General features: G+C 53.7%; 1 protein-coding gene across 12 annotated transcripts in view; it reads left to right on the top strand.

The window, feature by feature from the left end:
• Rap1gap (RAP1 GTPase activating protein) overlaps window positions 1–14,761 on the top strand; it is a 64,238-nt gene that overhangs the window by 4,867 nt on the left and 44,610 nt on the right. For 3 of the 12 annotated variants that reach the window (XR_003836472.1, XR_003836471.1, XM_029476540.1), the window contains exons 1-2: window positions 11,717–11,862; window positions 13,599–13,634. The exons of 3 other annotated variants lie outside the window; for them this stretch is intronic. Coding sequence is in view for 5 of the 9 variants with exons in the window: in XM_029476540.1 (XP_029332400.1) it covers window positions 11,819–11,862; window positions 13,599–13,634 (80 nt within the window). In the remaining 4 variants the exon portion in view is untranslated. Of the gene's footprint in view, window positions 1–11,715; window positions 11,863–13,598; window positions 13,635–14,761 lie in introns of those variants that run through there. 6 more of the 12 variants (XR_003836470.1, XM_029476539.1, XM_021159445.1 and 3 more) reach the window with 4 other exon arrangements.

Here is a 14,761-nt window from a genome sequence, read left to right on the forward strand (position 1 = left end):
AGAGAGAGAGAGAGAGAGAGAGAGAGAGAGAGAGACCATATCCAAAACCAAAAGCCCAATAAATAAAGACCCGGGATAAGAGTTATAAAGAGTCCAAATCCAAATAAAGCAGGAGTGGTAGGTAGCAAGCACTTTGGGATGGAAAGTCAAGGGGATCTTGAGTTCAAGGCCATGTGGAGATCATGTCTAAAACAATGAAAAATGCTGGACTTGGGGGCTGGTGAGATGGCTCAGTGGTTAAGAGCGCCGACTGCTCTTCTAAAGGTCCTGAGTTCAAATCCCAGCAACCACATGGTGGCTCACAACCATCCGTAACGAAATCTGATGCCCTCTTCTGGAGTGTCTGAAGACAGCTACAGTGTACTTACATATAATAAACAAACAAACAAACAAACAAATATTTAAAAAGAAAAAAAAAGAAAAATGCTGGACCTGGGGAAGCAGCGAAGGTTCATGACTTATCTAGGATACAGAATGAGTTAAAGGGCAGCCTGGGCAACTTAGTGAGACCCTGTCTCAAAAGAAGAAGCAAGGCTGGTCAGTAGCTCATGTACAGGGCTCAGCCACTGGACCTGCAGATGAAAGGCTACCACAAGCCAAAGAATCCAGTGCTGATCTCTGCTGTGTGACTCTGGACAAGCCATCGACCCTTTTAAACTCAGAGTTCTCCACAAAGCAGGTGTGTGGGGCTCCTGTCTGCTGTCCTCTGGGGAGCATCGTGAGGACGGAGGCGCAGTCACTGGGAACCGCTTTGATTAGTAGCTCAGGAAAACGGAAATCTACAGAGGATAAGCAAACACCAGGGAAACCTGGAGAGAAATCCTTTTTAAGAACTGCAGAATATTACCAGGCAGTGGTGGCTCATGTCTTTAATCTCAGCATTTGGGAGGCACAGCAGGCAAATCTCTGAGTTCGGGGCCTGGTTGGCCTACTTAGTGAATTCCAGGGCAGCCAGGGCTACACAGAGAAACCCTGTCCCAGAAATAACTTGGGCGGTGGTGGTGCTCACTTTTAATCCCAGAAGCAGAGGCAGGCAAATCTGTGAGTTCGAGACCAGCATGGTCTACAGAGTGAATTCCAGGACAGCCAGAGATACATACAGAGACGTTGTCTTGAAAAACAAACAAACAAACAAACACAACAACAACAACAAATAAAAACAAATAAACTACCACTTCAATGTATTATTTATTTTCCTGCCTTCTCCTCTTTTTAAAAAGGCATTTATTTATTAGCTTATTTATGTGTCTATGTGCATAGCACAATATGGAGATCCAAGGACAGTCAGTTCCTTCCCTCCACCATGTGGGTCCCAGGAATCAAACTCAGGTAGTCAGTCTTGGCAGCAAGCACCTTTAACCCTCTGAGCCATATCACCTACCCCTTTACCTTTTATTAAGTTCTCACTATGTACCCTAGGCTGGTCTTGAACTCATGGTAATCTCTCAGTCTCCCAAGTGCAAGGGATTTCAGGCATGCATCACCACACCCAGCCCAAAGTTTATAGGTTTTCTTTTTAAAAGATTTATTTGTTTGTTTTATGTATATGAGTATACTGTTGCTCTCTTCAGACACACCAGAAGAGGGCATTGGATCCCATTAAAGATGGTTGTGAGCCACCATGTGGTTTCTGTGAATTGAACTCAGGACTCTTAACCACTGTGCCATCTTTTTTCTTTCTTTCTCTCTTTCTCTTTCTCTCTCTCTCTCTCTCTCTCTCTCTCTCTCTCTCTCTCTCTCTCTCTCTCTCCCTCCCTCCCTCCCTCCCTCCCTCCCTCCCTCCCTTCCTTCCTTCCTTCCTTTCTTCCTTTTAGCTTCCCTTCAGGGTTAGGGAGTAGCGGGATCCTCTTTTTATCCTCCCATGACATCACATTTTCAAGGCAATTGGCAATTGAGGAGTGAGGGGCCTGGCACATAGTGGGTATTGGTACATGATAACATGGATGTCAGAGAGGGGTAAAGGCTACACTGAGGCCAACTTGGGGACATTTGGCTTCAGGGAAGGATGACGCAATGACCTGGTTTATTAATGGCTTGAGGACTCTGCATTACCCCAAAGTCACAAAGGAACCCACTGGGCATTGTACACATAGCCTCTGGTTACACGGCCAGACTCGGTAGGCAGGGGACAAGGAGCAGCCTGGCACAGGTACAAGGTACAGCTCTCTGCCTAACTGTGCTGGGCTCCTGCTGCCCAATGCCTTTCTCCCTGGACCTCATCTTCCTATGTTCAGATCAAAGAGCTGCTGGGCTCCCTGGAACAGGTGAGGGGGTCAACTTAGAGTTGCAGGAAGCAAGACTGTCACCTACACAGAAAGTCCATACCTCGTCCCCTGCCTCTGCCTTACTGTGTGGGGGCAGCAGGATAGGCTCTGACCCTGCTGATGGATCTGTGACTGCTGCATGGCTCCAGGGACTGATAATGGCTATGCAGCGTGAGCCTCGGGGGAGTTACTCCTGCAGGTGTTTCTGTAACTGCCTGTTCCTCGGGCACCCCTGGGAATTTGGAGCTGTTGGCAAGGTGCCCAGGGACGACGGGTGGAGATCAGGCACCTGTGCCACCTCCTAATGCCCATGGGAGCCACACATTTGCAGAGGGAAGGAAAACGGAGGCCAGACAGTGGGGTTCAGCCCTCTGTCCCTCTCCTGATATCTGACTTGAATCTCTGAGAGACAGATGCCCTCGTCCAGAGTCCCCTCCTCGGGCAGATGGAGGTGGTTAATGGAGGCTGACCTTGGGAGTGTCCCTTGCCTGGCTGCATAAGACCAGAACTTGGAGGACATTTCTGACTTCATCATCTCAGAGTGGGCCAAACCCCTGACCTCAGGGGGTTGCCGGAATGAGACGGTGTTGATGATTGCAAGCTTTGCGCCCTGCCACCATGTCGTCTCTGACCTTGGGAATCAGGAGTGGCCACACACTCTCAGGTAGACTGCTGCGGGCCCTTGGGCCAGCCTTATGAAGTCACAGGGCTACAGCTGGGGATGAGTGGGCCTTAACCTTGCCCATTCACACCGGCCTCCCACCTTGTAGCCTGTCTCTGATCTCTAAATACCACAGAGAGCAAAACTGGGCAGGACCCTGAGGGCTGAGATCTCATCCCTGCCACTAGACTTCCAGCAGGAAAGGTGTAGGTAGTTAATGTCCCTAAGGTCAGAGAATCCTGGGGCTTGCCCCTACCCTACTACCCCCAAAATACGCAGTCCTTACCAGTAGGATTCTGGGAGAATATGCTGAATATGAGCTGAGCGGTAGAACCCCGGAGGGGCGTTAATTGAGTTCTTACAATGTGCTGTGTACTGTGATGAGTGTTTCCCGTGGACCCATCCCCTTGACTTCTCAGCAACTGTCATTATCAGCCATAGGGGCTTAGAGAGGTCGAGCAACCTCTGGAGGTCGCTCAGTGGACTGAGATTGTAATTAGGGCTCTGTTGGCCTTTGTTAATCACTGTGGTGTACAAAGTAAGACAGCGAGGGAAAGGGTACCATTGAGAGAGGTGGGATATTCCCAACTGCTCTAAGAAGCTTGCTCTGGCCATGGGGATAGGGATGGAGGTGGGGTCAGGGGCAGGGTGAGGGCTAGGCTACCCCCAGGGCAGGGGCCTTGCTCTCAGTTCTGTCCATTGTCAGTGACAACATGGCAAAAGTGGATGTCCCATGACAGTGAGGAAGGAGGGCCTCACTGGCCACCCAAGAGCCTTCCCTGATTCTTGCCCTGTATCACGTGTGCCTCTTGGAACCAAGCCTGTGTTAGTGTGGGATATATCATACCCATAGCACAGGACGCCTAATCTTGAGTGGCCCAGTGTGTTCAGAGACGGATGGACCCAGAAGCAAGGTCCTGTGCACACTCCCCCAAGGTCCCTCCCTCACCTCTCTGAACCCTCACTGAGATGGGACAGCAGCTGCCATACGAGTCACTGCCTCACAGGGTCTAAGGGGGCCACCCAGACATGAAGTCCCTGGTGACTCACTCCTTCTCAGGGAGGCCATCACCGACATGGGCTTCTCTCCAGATCTTAGGCTGAGGACATTTTTGTATTCCAGGTGAGAGGATCCTGCAGACAAAGGGGCAGGGTAGTCAGAGGGAACCCCTTACTCCCTACCCCATTCCAGCCTGGGGTGCTGGGCCCCAGGGATAGTCGGTGGGAGATGAGGCTGGGTGCTTCAGGGCCTCACCTCTGCCCCTACCCAAGAGGCATCTCTGCCTGCCATGCCCATGGGGCTGTGCTACCTTGGAAACCAGAATAAGACAGGCCTTTGGAGAGCCCTCGTTATAGGCAGAGAAAGAGGCCCAGAGGAGGGATGACACCTATCCCGAAGTTACTCTGTGGGCCAGCGTGGGGCTTAGCTCAGGACCTGGGTTTCCTGGGACATCTGACGGTTACACCAGGGCATGTCCAGTAACCATATTTAAGACCCATCTCAGTTTCTGCAGACTTGACCTTTTGTTTTTAAAAGGGACTCATCATGTTGCTTAAGGTGGTTTCACACTCACAGCAATTCTCCTGTCTCAGCCTCTCAAGTGCTGAGGTTGTATGCACTAGCCATACATTTATGCTTTGGTTTTATTTTATTCAAGGTTTTGTTTGTTTGTTTGTTTGTTTTTTTCCGAAACAGGGTTTCTCTGTAGCCCTGGCTGTCCTGAAACTCCCTTTGTAGACCAGGCTGGCCTCGAACTCAGAAATCCGCCTGCTTCTGCGTCCCGAGTGCTGGGATTAAAGGTGTGGGCCACCACGCCCGGTTTAAGATTTATTTTTATTTATTTAATGTATATGAGTACTCTATCTACATGTAAACCTGCATGCCAGAAGAGGGCATCAGATCCCATTACAGATGGCTGTGAGCTGCCATGTGGTTGCTGGGAATTGAACCCAGGACCTTGGGAAGAGCAGGCAGTGCTCTTAACAGCTGAGCCATGTCTCCAGCCCTTTGTTTTTGTTTTTGAGACAGGATCTTGCTATATAGCCCAGACTGGCCTAGGAGTTACAATCCCCCGGCCTCAGCTCCTTAAGTGCTGGGATTATAGGTGTGCATAACATGCCTGACTGTGAATCCCTATTTACGGTGCCCCCTGTGTTAGGCTCGAGCACGTTTGAGTTCTAAAAACACTCCTGTGAGATAAGAACAGCTACCGCCACCACACACCATCACCTGTCACAAATCCTGGGCTCTGAAAAGTCAGCAGCCAGGAAGAGCAGAGCAGGGGATTCAAACACAGGCCCGACAGAGTCCAAGCTCATACCGGCACAAGACCATGTGTGTTCTGATGGGGATAAAACTTCCTTCCCCTTCTTTCTGTTCATAGCTGGCCTAGGACATCATTATGAGCCCCTATCTCAAGGGAGGCTGAGAGTCAGGCTGCGAGGTGCAGGATCTCCAGATACCCCTCCACTCTCTGCCTCACTCATAATGGCTGCCTCTCTCCTGTTATTAAGTCAGCCATAGACTACCTTTGAGTGTTCGTGGTGTACCTGACCTCCCCTTGAGAGAAGTGGGGCAGGACCCAGCGGGTGTGCCTGCTGCTATTGGTATAAATAACGACCCCATGCAAGCTCTTGATGGCACCGGGCATCGCTGCTTCCCTGCATCAGCCTCCAGTCATGTGAGCCAGGCCCCTGCTCAGTGTGGCTCTTGCATCTGTGTTCCTACCCACAGTGGACCCTGCCTTGCCCTGTGTCCAGGCTTTGTGTCCAGGCTGTGTGGTTGTGCTTAAAGAACTGTGTCTGGACGGCAGGTGCCTACCAATCAGCATGTATCTATTAAGCACCTACTGTGTGTCTTTCAAGGCTAAAGCTTGACCAAATATAGAAACCCTGTTCCTTGTGAGGAGTGTGGGGCTCCAGCCCCATTCTCTCCAGCCTGTGAGGATCGGAGCAGAATAGCTACTTTCTTTTGGAAGGCAGAGTGAATGCATCATGGAGTGTATGTAGCCATTTATACCCCGACTCTCAGGCAGGCCCTTCAGCCCCCTGGAGCCTGGGTTTCCTGGCCTGTGGAATGGGAACAGCCGTTTGACCTAATTAACTCGATGGCAAGATATGTGCTTGGCACAGAGCCACGGTAGTGGGTAGCTACTGTTGTTCTGGGCTGGAGCGTGAATGATGGGAGTGAGGTTTTGAGGAGCACACAGGGGAGTCTTCGCCAGCCTCAGTTTCCCCATCAGCCATGACAGATACACTATTCTTACATGATCTAGCTCCTGGGCCTATTATGAAGATCACAGAGGCTACAGGATGCGTAGGTGAAGCTCAGCAATCCTCTCAGAGGAGCGAAGGGTGGAAGGAACAAGGTAGGCGGCAAAGCAGGTGCCACCATTGTGGCGTGCAGGTGTGCCATTGTGGCCTAGAGAGGCACAGTCTATTGGGAAGGGCGAGGGGAGGCTGTGGGGCCGCCTCCACACCAGGGAAGGAGGGAGGGAGTGTGGCACAACGGGGTTTGAGGCGCTGTTTCTGGAGGCTCAGGGTCCCCACCCTGGGAGAGCCTGGGGGGGGGGGGCGTTGGCTGGGGTTGGGGCGCTGTCCCTGGTCCTGGAAAGCTGCCTGCGCTAGACTGCAATTCCACCAATGGCCAAATGAGGGCGCCAGGGACCGCCTCTGACTCCTAAGCTGCGTTCGGCAACTTCTAAAGGCAGTCAGTCTTCATTTCCAGATTTAACACTCCTAGATAATAAGCCTGCCCAGCTCATTTCAAAAGCCAATGACATTTCACCACAAGGGAACCAAACAGTGCCCCACTTTGGGTGAATGCCCTGGCACGACCACACCGCAAGAGTCACAGAAGAAACCAAACCCTTGGTATTTCTGACAGAGACACTTTTCCATTAACAGTAGAAAAATCTTACCATGCACCTGACCTCCAGCTCAGGATGTCTCCAGGAATTGAACCTCAGAAAATTTCATTATGGATTAAAGCCACATCAAAAAGAGACTCACGGGACTGGGGCTTTTAGCTCAGTGGTAGGCCGATTGCCTGGCTTGTTCAAGGTCTTGGGTTCCACCCAACTCCAGCATTGCAGCAAAACACGAAAAATCACAGATCAATACTGATGTATGAAGTACTTGGGGGCTAGGCCGGCTTAGCAGGCTGTGCCCACGTGCAGGGCGGGGCAGCCTGTGTGAGGGAGCCTGCCTGAGCGAGACTCTCCATGAATAGCTCTTCTGGCTGCCACCCTCTGAATGGCTGTGGTGACTCTCAGTAATTGCTAAATTAAAACCACCCTCTGGTATTTCCCTAATGCTTCCTGGAGGCGGAGTTGTCCTCACTGAGAACCGTAGCCAGGGTGGGGGCTTCGTGTCTCTGAGTCCCAGACTGGCCGGCTGTGTGGAAGGGGAGGCAAGAGTAGGAAGGGGCTTGTCCTGGGAAATAGCAAGTGATTCGCAAACCTGGGTCCGAGATCCAGGTCTCCTGACCCAGGGACCAGGGCTCAGTCAGCTTGCTGCCCCAGCAGGTGTTCTGTGGGTACCTGCCTGAGCTTTGACCCACATCCCTGAAAATGAGCAAGGAAGGATCACTCAGCAAAGATAGTAGAGGAAGGTGCATGGGTCCCTGCTATACCATAGGACAGTGGCCTTGACCTCCCCTCTGCTCTCCTCAGGGGTGCCATGGTTGGCTGCACACATCTCTGACCCACAAAAAGTCATTCTCTACACCTTCTCGTTTCTTCTCCGCCGTTTGCCGGGTGCCACGTAAGGTGGGCGGCCATGGGTATGCGTGGGTCTGTGGTCTTGGGTGCCTCATGGGTGTGCAAACCCAGCCCTAGTCAGTAGCTGAGTACATCTAGATTTAGGACTTGGGTGTGCAAACTACATGTGTGTGTGCACACAAGCTGATGGCGTGGGTGCTGACTTTTATGTGAGCAGGGTTATATGAGACATCTAGGCACAAGTTAGATGTTTATATGTGTGCACTGTGTAATTTGAGATGCTCACAGACCCGGGGTAGCTTGGGTACGGTGTGTCCTCGGGTCCTCCAGAAAGAATCAGGACAGCATATGGACCACAGGCAGCTGATTGGGGAGGGTGTGAGCCGAGCCACACTTCCTTCCCCAGGACCGGGACACACACACACACCCGCCTCCATGTAGGACAACCTGGAACTGGATGGATGTAACTGGGTTAGGATTCGAGTGCGTCCCATGGTGGGTGGAATTCCTTCTCGGCAAGTGTATGTTGCCAGTGTTAGGCCTTTAACCTGGAGAGAAAGAGACCGGTGTGCATGTGTGAGGGAGATTGATTAACACATGAGCAGACCTAAGCCCAGGGAGGAAACAGATTCCAGCCAAGCCACTCAGGAGCTGCCAAGAGCAGGGCGGAGAGCCCAGGCCTGCCATGCCTCTTGCCCAGGGGAACCTGAGCATATCCCTCCATGGGAATGACTTGAGAGAGAAGGAGGTGGTTTGGAGACCCTGGCAAGTGGCATGTGGAGCCCAGCCTGGGGTCTTCCTGGGGCTTGCCCTTCACTCTGTCCTCCAGTTCCCTGCTGGGGGCTGGGAGGGGGGGGGATTGTTATAGGCAGGTGAGCCGGCTGCTCAGGGTTCAGCCTCGGGGTGAGCTTGGGGGAAGGAGCTACTCCCCACCCCTGCTCCTTCCCTTCTTCATCAGGTGCAGAGTCAGGAGGCCTAGAAGAGGAGGTGGCTTCCCAGAAGGAACTGAGCCTGGAGAGCAGGCTCCATTTTCCTTTTGACCCACCCCTCACCCACTAGCCTCACCCCTGGCCCGTGGCTTCCTTTCCTAGGTGAGAGACCAAAGAAAGGGGACTCCTCAAGAGTGCATCAGGGCCAGCCTGCAAGCGCCTACTCTGTGCTGAGTGGGGATAGCGAGCTCCCTGTTGCTGTGGACTGTGGTGGCTGATGTCTTCCTGAGCCTGCTGCAGGACAAGTCCCACATGTTGCTGTCTCTCTGTGTGTTTATCTGGGAGGCAGTTCTGTGTGCTCAAACAGATCACCTCATTCTTTCTTTAATACTACGTTAAAGTTTTATTATTATCTTATGAGTGTGAGTGTTCTGAATATATGTATGTACATATGTATGTATATATATATATATATATATATATATATATACATATGCATGCATGCATGCATATCATATGCAGCTTGGTACCCATGGAAACCAGAGGAGGTCTTTGTATCTCCTGGAACTGGAGTTACAGATGGTTGTGAGTCACCATGTGGATACTGGGGACAAACCAAGGTCCTCATCCAGTGCTCCGAGCATTTCTCCAGCAGCACCCCCCACCCCACCCCACCCCACACTTGGTCGTCTTTTTGAGATACATGGAGGTGTGTATCACCATGCCTGGTTCTATTATTTTATTTCTTTTTTTTTTTTTTTTTTTTGGTTTTTTTTCGAGACAAGGTTTCTCTGTGTAGCCTTGGCTGTCCTGGAGCTCACTCTGTAGACCAGGCTGGCCTCGAACTCAGAAATCCGCCTGTCTCTGCCTCCCGAGTGCTGGGATTAAAGGCGTGTGCCACCACACCCGGCTATTTTATTTCTTTATTGTGACAGTGTGTCACACACTATGTAGTAATATTGGCTGGCTTGGAACCGGTTATATAGACCAGGCTGGCCTTGAACCCAGAGAGTTCCACTCCCCTCTGCCTCCCGAGTGCTGGGTTTTCAGGCATGGCTACTACACCTGGTCCATTCTTTCCCATAGCTCTGTGGCTCAGCATCTCTCTCTCTGGGTGGCCAGTTAGCTTCTTTACCAGTAAATTTTTGCTATTCTTTTAGAATGGCAAACTCATCGATCTAGGCAAGCTTCCTCCCAATCATGCTGCAGTGAAGGTTTTACTAGTGTTTTATGATTGACAGTTTAATTAATGTACAGTTAGTTTGAATGATCAGCACCTTCATTACCAGCCCCATTTTGCAGATGGAAAAAGTGAGGTGCAGAAAGATTAAGCACCTTACCCTAGGCCACACAACAGACAGATGAGAGAGCTGGGTTGGAACCCTAGGAGAGCCCACAGGATGTAAGTGCAGGCTTCCCCATCCCTCATCCTTGGCTGTTCATCTTTGGCACCGGTGATGTGATGTGGAGTGAGTTCTCATAGGTGACTGTGCAGGCTAAGAGGGTGTATTTAAGGGTTGCTGGCCTAAGGGGGACTAGGAGTGAGCCAAGGAGTGCCAGCCACATCTGTGGCTGAGAGAGCATGAACTCGCTCCCTGACTGTCCCACCCCCGTCTCTTGCCAACCAGGCAGCTGCAGTTGCACGGAGCTCAGAGGCTAGAGCCCACACTGGGCTCTTTGTCCTTGGTGGGAACCCTGTAGCCCCCATGGCCTGTCTCAAGGGCCCTCTGTCCCAACACCAGGGGGGCCTCCCTGGGGCCAGACCCAGCTGGGAAACTTGGCATATAGGTGGCTTCTTGGCCACCCTGCCAATTGGGCATTCAGAATCCACTCAGGAATTGGGCACCCTCAATGAACCTAAGGAGGCTGAGGCCCGTGCTCAAGGGAGCAGCGCAGTGCAGATAGGACTGGAGTCCTGGGTGGGTGAGCCTAGGGCTAGGCAGCCCCCACCACACACTGCCCAGGCTGAATCCAGGCTCTTCTTGCCCCATCCTGCTCCTACCTGAGAAACCTCTGCTACTTCACAGAAGTTGGAACAAGTTGTCCTCTCCTCAGGGGATGGCTGTGGTGCTCCCAGACTCACTCCTCCCCACTAGCCAGCCCTAGCTGGCCACTCAGTACACAATGGGCTTCTAACACTGCCCTGCGGTGGAGGTCTCTCTTCAGTGGAGCCTGCAGCTGGCCTCCAGCACAACCCACTGAGCCTCCAACCCCATTCTGAGCACCCTGCCACCCTGCCAAGCGGTCCAGAAGGGAGTCAGAAACTAAGGTGGGAGTTCTTAGCAACCTCAAAGGAGCTCTGAACCCTGCAGGGCCCTCCTCGGGCCTCCTCCATTCCTCTGAGCATGGAGCAAAGGGCTGGATAGGAGTGGGGCTGAGGGGCAGCTGGCTCAGTAACTGTCGTGAGCCCTGCCCAGCCCTGTCTGGGAGAAGCAGACTGGAGTCTAGGCCCTTGTCAATCACAGCCATCATTTCCAAAAGATGAAAGAGCCAGCCCTAGCTCAGTTACAGAAAAGCTTCGAAGAATCTTTGCCACCTGGCTTGGTTCCTTCGGTGTTCCGTCCTCCCTCCTCCCTCCTAGCCTGCCCCTGAAGTTCTTAAGCAGAAGAGAACACAGATTGTCTCCTGGGGCCTCTCTGGACAGGGGTGAGGGAGCATTGCAGGGGGTTGGGCCTGTGTTCCGCTGTTAGCTGTCATCTCCACGGGTCAGAGTAGAGGGGAGATCTACTGCGCCTGGATTAAATGTATGATTGAACCCTGTTTGTCTCCCAAAGTGGATTCATGGCGAATCCGAGGCTAGATGTACTTGCAAACTTCCCTCTCTTTGCTGCTCTTCACGCAGGGGTAATGCAAAATTCTGAGGGGGGCTCAGCTGGGACAACAGGAGGGCCCCTCATTCAAAACAATGTTGGCCCCGGGCCACAGGGCCATCAGCCCAGGAGCTGATGGGCTGTGCACTGTCTCGGCATTAACTCAGCTGGAGGCCAGCCTGATCCAACTTTCCCTGTGGGACACCCTTGGCACCTCTCCCTGGGGAGGACTGGAGGTGGTTCTGTGGACGGGGCTGGGCGGCAGCGTGGGGGTGGCGCTCTCGGAAAGCCCCGCGGCCCCGGAGCGAACAAGCGGCCCTTTCTGTGCCCGGACCTCAGCTGGCGGACGGCCCGGGGCGCACACGGTCCGGGCTGGGGCGGCGTTGCCAAGGTGACCCGCGCTGGGCTGGCGACGGGCAGCGGCGACGATACCATGAGCGGCCGGAAGCGCAGCTTCACCTTCGGTGCCTATGGAGGGTAGGTGCGCCCCCCGTGTGCGAGTGCATGTGCTCAGCCGGGGTCTTGCTCGGGTGCGCTGGCCTCAGCGGTGGGGAGGGGTGCGGAGGCTGCGAGGCAAGCGTACATCCGAGTCGTGCGCGGGGCTCGTGAGCGCCCGCGTGCTCTGTTGGGTGTTCACGTGCACATGTGGGGGTGAGAGTAAGTGTGGATCACAGTGTCGATAAACATTCGTGTGAGACTAAAGGATGCCTCGGTGTGTGTGTGTGTGTGTGTGTGTGTGTGTGTGTGGTCCCCAACTGGGTGGGTGCAGGGATAGGTGTGTGTGGTTAGGTAGAGAGTCTCAAAGGCTCTACTTGGCCTCTGCAGTCTGGCTACTGAGGCTTTGGAAGTTGGTTCCTCCTGCTTTGATCACTTTGTCTTGTGCAAGCCGGCCCCCCTATATGCTTCCTGCCTGTCCTGGAGGCTGGGGCTGAGGGCTGAGTGATAGATGGTCCATGGGGGTGGGTGGGAGGGGCTCACCTCCATGACTCTAAGCACCCACCCTGAAGGATGCAGAGGTGGGACAGGACAGGTTTGTTGCCAGGAGCAGAGATTTGGCAAACCTGATAGGTTGTACAGACAGTGGTCTTTCCTGGGCTAGCCAAGGGGCTGTGTGACCTTCACCAGTCTGGCCTCACAACCGTCAGAGGGACACAGTTAGGGTTTGGTGTGGTGGCGTGGGCTTCAGTCAGTGTCCCATGAGCTGTGTGTAGGGGAGGTGCTCTCTTCTTGACTGCTCGACCTCAGATGAGACCCCCTGCAGAGGGACAAGGCGGACAGACAGAGAAGCACCTTTTGGGGGCAAGGCCTTAGCTGTCAAGTGAGGCCAGCTTAGGCGGTGTGGGACTTCCATCCAGGCAGCTCAGAAGGTGAGGGTGGGGTCTACTTTGTAACCTTGGCTGTGAGTCTTGGCTTTCCCAGTCTTACTTTCTCCCCAGCAGGATCCTCCATGCACCCTAGCTCCGTGCCCACCCCGCCCCCAGTCCCAACCCCCTCCGGTCCCCAACCCCTCAACCATTGCAGCCCAGTTTTTCCCTTCCTCTCTGCTCTTTGCTTGCTTCAGGCAAAAGGCAAGGCTGTTTGTTTTCCCAACAGTGACCCAGTCCTGTGGTCCCCCACTAGGAAGGAGGGCGGAGCCCCAACGCTCCCCCACATCAAGGTGCCCTCTCAGATGGCCCTGCCCACCCACCCTCCTCCAGTCCAGGCCTACAGGGCACAGGGAATGTCGTCTGGGGATGCCCATGAACTCGGAAATGCAGGGGTGTGTTCTTGGGGTGAGGGGAGGATTGCTCAGGTCCTGAGGTGATTGGCTCCTGGGTGAATATGAGCTGGGACAAGGCTGTGGGGCTTGCGGAGGACATGGAATCCTGCCATGAGCCATTACCACCTAGCACACCTCCCAGCCTGTCCGCACCTCTATAGCCTTACCCTGACCCTCTAACACTGTCCTCTGCTCGGCTCAGAAACACTTCTGACTCCACCCCTGCTGACCCTCATGTTCCCTGCTCCTGTCCCTCATTTGCATAGCCTTGGCCCACCTTCCCAGGGGTCCACCCTGACCTCAGGGTCTGGTCAGATTATGAGGCCGTCTGGTACCTTTAGCAGCAGTGTTTCTTCTGGCCACCAGGGGGCAGGATAGATCGGAATGGGTCTGGTGCACCTTGCAAGGCCATGACAGATGTCCCCTCATGGGCTATCCACTTACTGTGTTTCAGGGTGGACAAATCCTTCTCCCCTCGACAGAGTGTGTGGTGAGTACCGGGGGTCCTCGGGAGCATCTGGGTTGCCTTGGCTGCTCCCTGGGGGCACCCCCAGCCCATTCCCACCCTCTATACTGACAAATCGGACCTACAGCCCTTCAGGGAAGGGCACGGGAGATCTTTCCCCTAGGACCCACATATTCTCCTCACGGTTGTTGCTGAAGCTCAGCCTTGGAGTCAGATCTTAGCTTTGCCACTTCCCCGAACCTCAGCTATCTCATCTGGGATATGGGGGTATAGATGCCTATTTAGTGGCGTGAGGTTGGAGAACTCAGGTGTGCAGACCCAGGCTGGTGTGTGAGAGGCCCTCATCCAAATATTTCCTTCCCTTTTCATTCACCAGTCTTTGCTCTGGTGTGCCTCTCCGCTGGGCAGGAGGTGTCCTGCCTTCTTGCTGACCCCCAATCCTTTAGTCCCATTCATACTGAGCCCCGAAGCTGTTCCCTGTGTCTGAGGCTGCCCTCCCTTTGGAGGAGGTAGCATCAACAGCTTCCCCAACACCAAGAGGCGCCAGGCAGTGGGCAGAGGTGCAGCCTCACCTCAAGATTCACACAGCACTGGGCACCTGATGCCCCACAGGCGGGCACCTCCCAGCTTCCCTGGCACTAACATCACATGGCCCTTCCGGCTGTTCCTGCAGTTGCCTCAATGCCAGTGGGAGCTCCCCCATGGCTCCAGCCCCCATTCTAGGTTCCTGCCCCTGCTGGGGGTTTCCTGGAGCCTGCACACCCCACAGTGTTCCAGCTGCTGGAGTGCCCAAGGCCCTGGGAAGCGGAGCAGGAGGTACTCAGGTGTCCAGGCTGAGCTCCAGGGCCCCTTCCTCAGTTTCCTTTGTTGCTCGCTGTGCAGCTTGGGGGCCAGTGACTCTCCCTTTCTGAGCTTTGCCCTTGGTGCCATGCTGAGTCAGATTGGTGTGCCAAGAGCAGGGGTAGGGGGAGGAGATGCCAACAGAGGTGAGGAAGGTGGCTCCCTTGCAAAGCTTCAAGCAGCAGTAGCTGCCACTTGTCAGGTACTTTGTGACTGTCGGGTGCTTGTATGTATTGACTCAAGTCATCCTGAGCACAGCTCTGATTTTATGACTGTTATCTCTAATTCTGTCTGGGTGAGACACAGAGTGG

This window comes from Mus caroli, chromosome 4 (genome assembly GCF_900094665.2).
Source record: "Mus caroli chromosome 4, CAROLI_EIJ_v1.1, whole genome shotgun sequence".
Classification (NCBI taxonomy): Eukaryota; Metazoa; Chordata; class Mammalia; order Rodentia; family Muridae; genus Mus; species Mus caroli.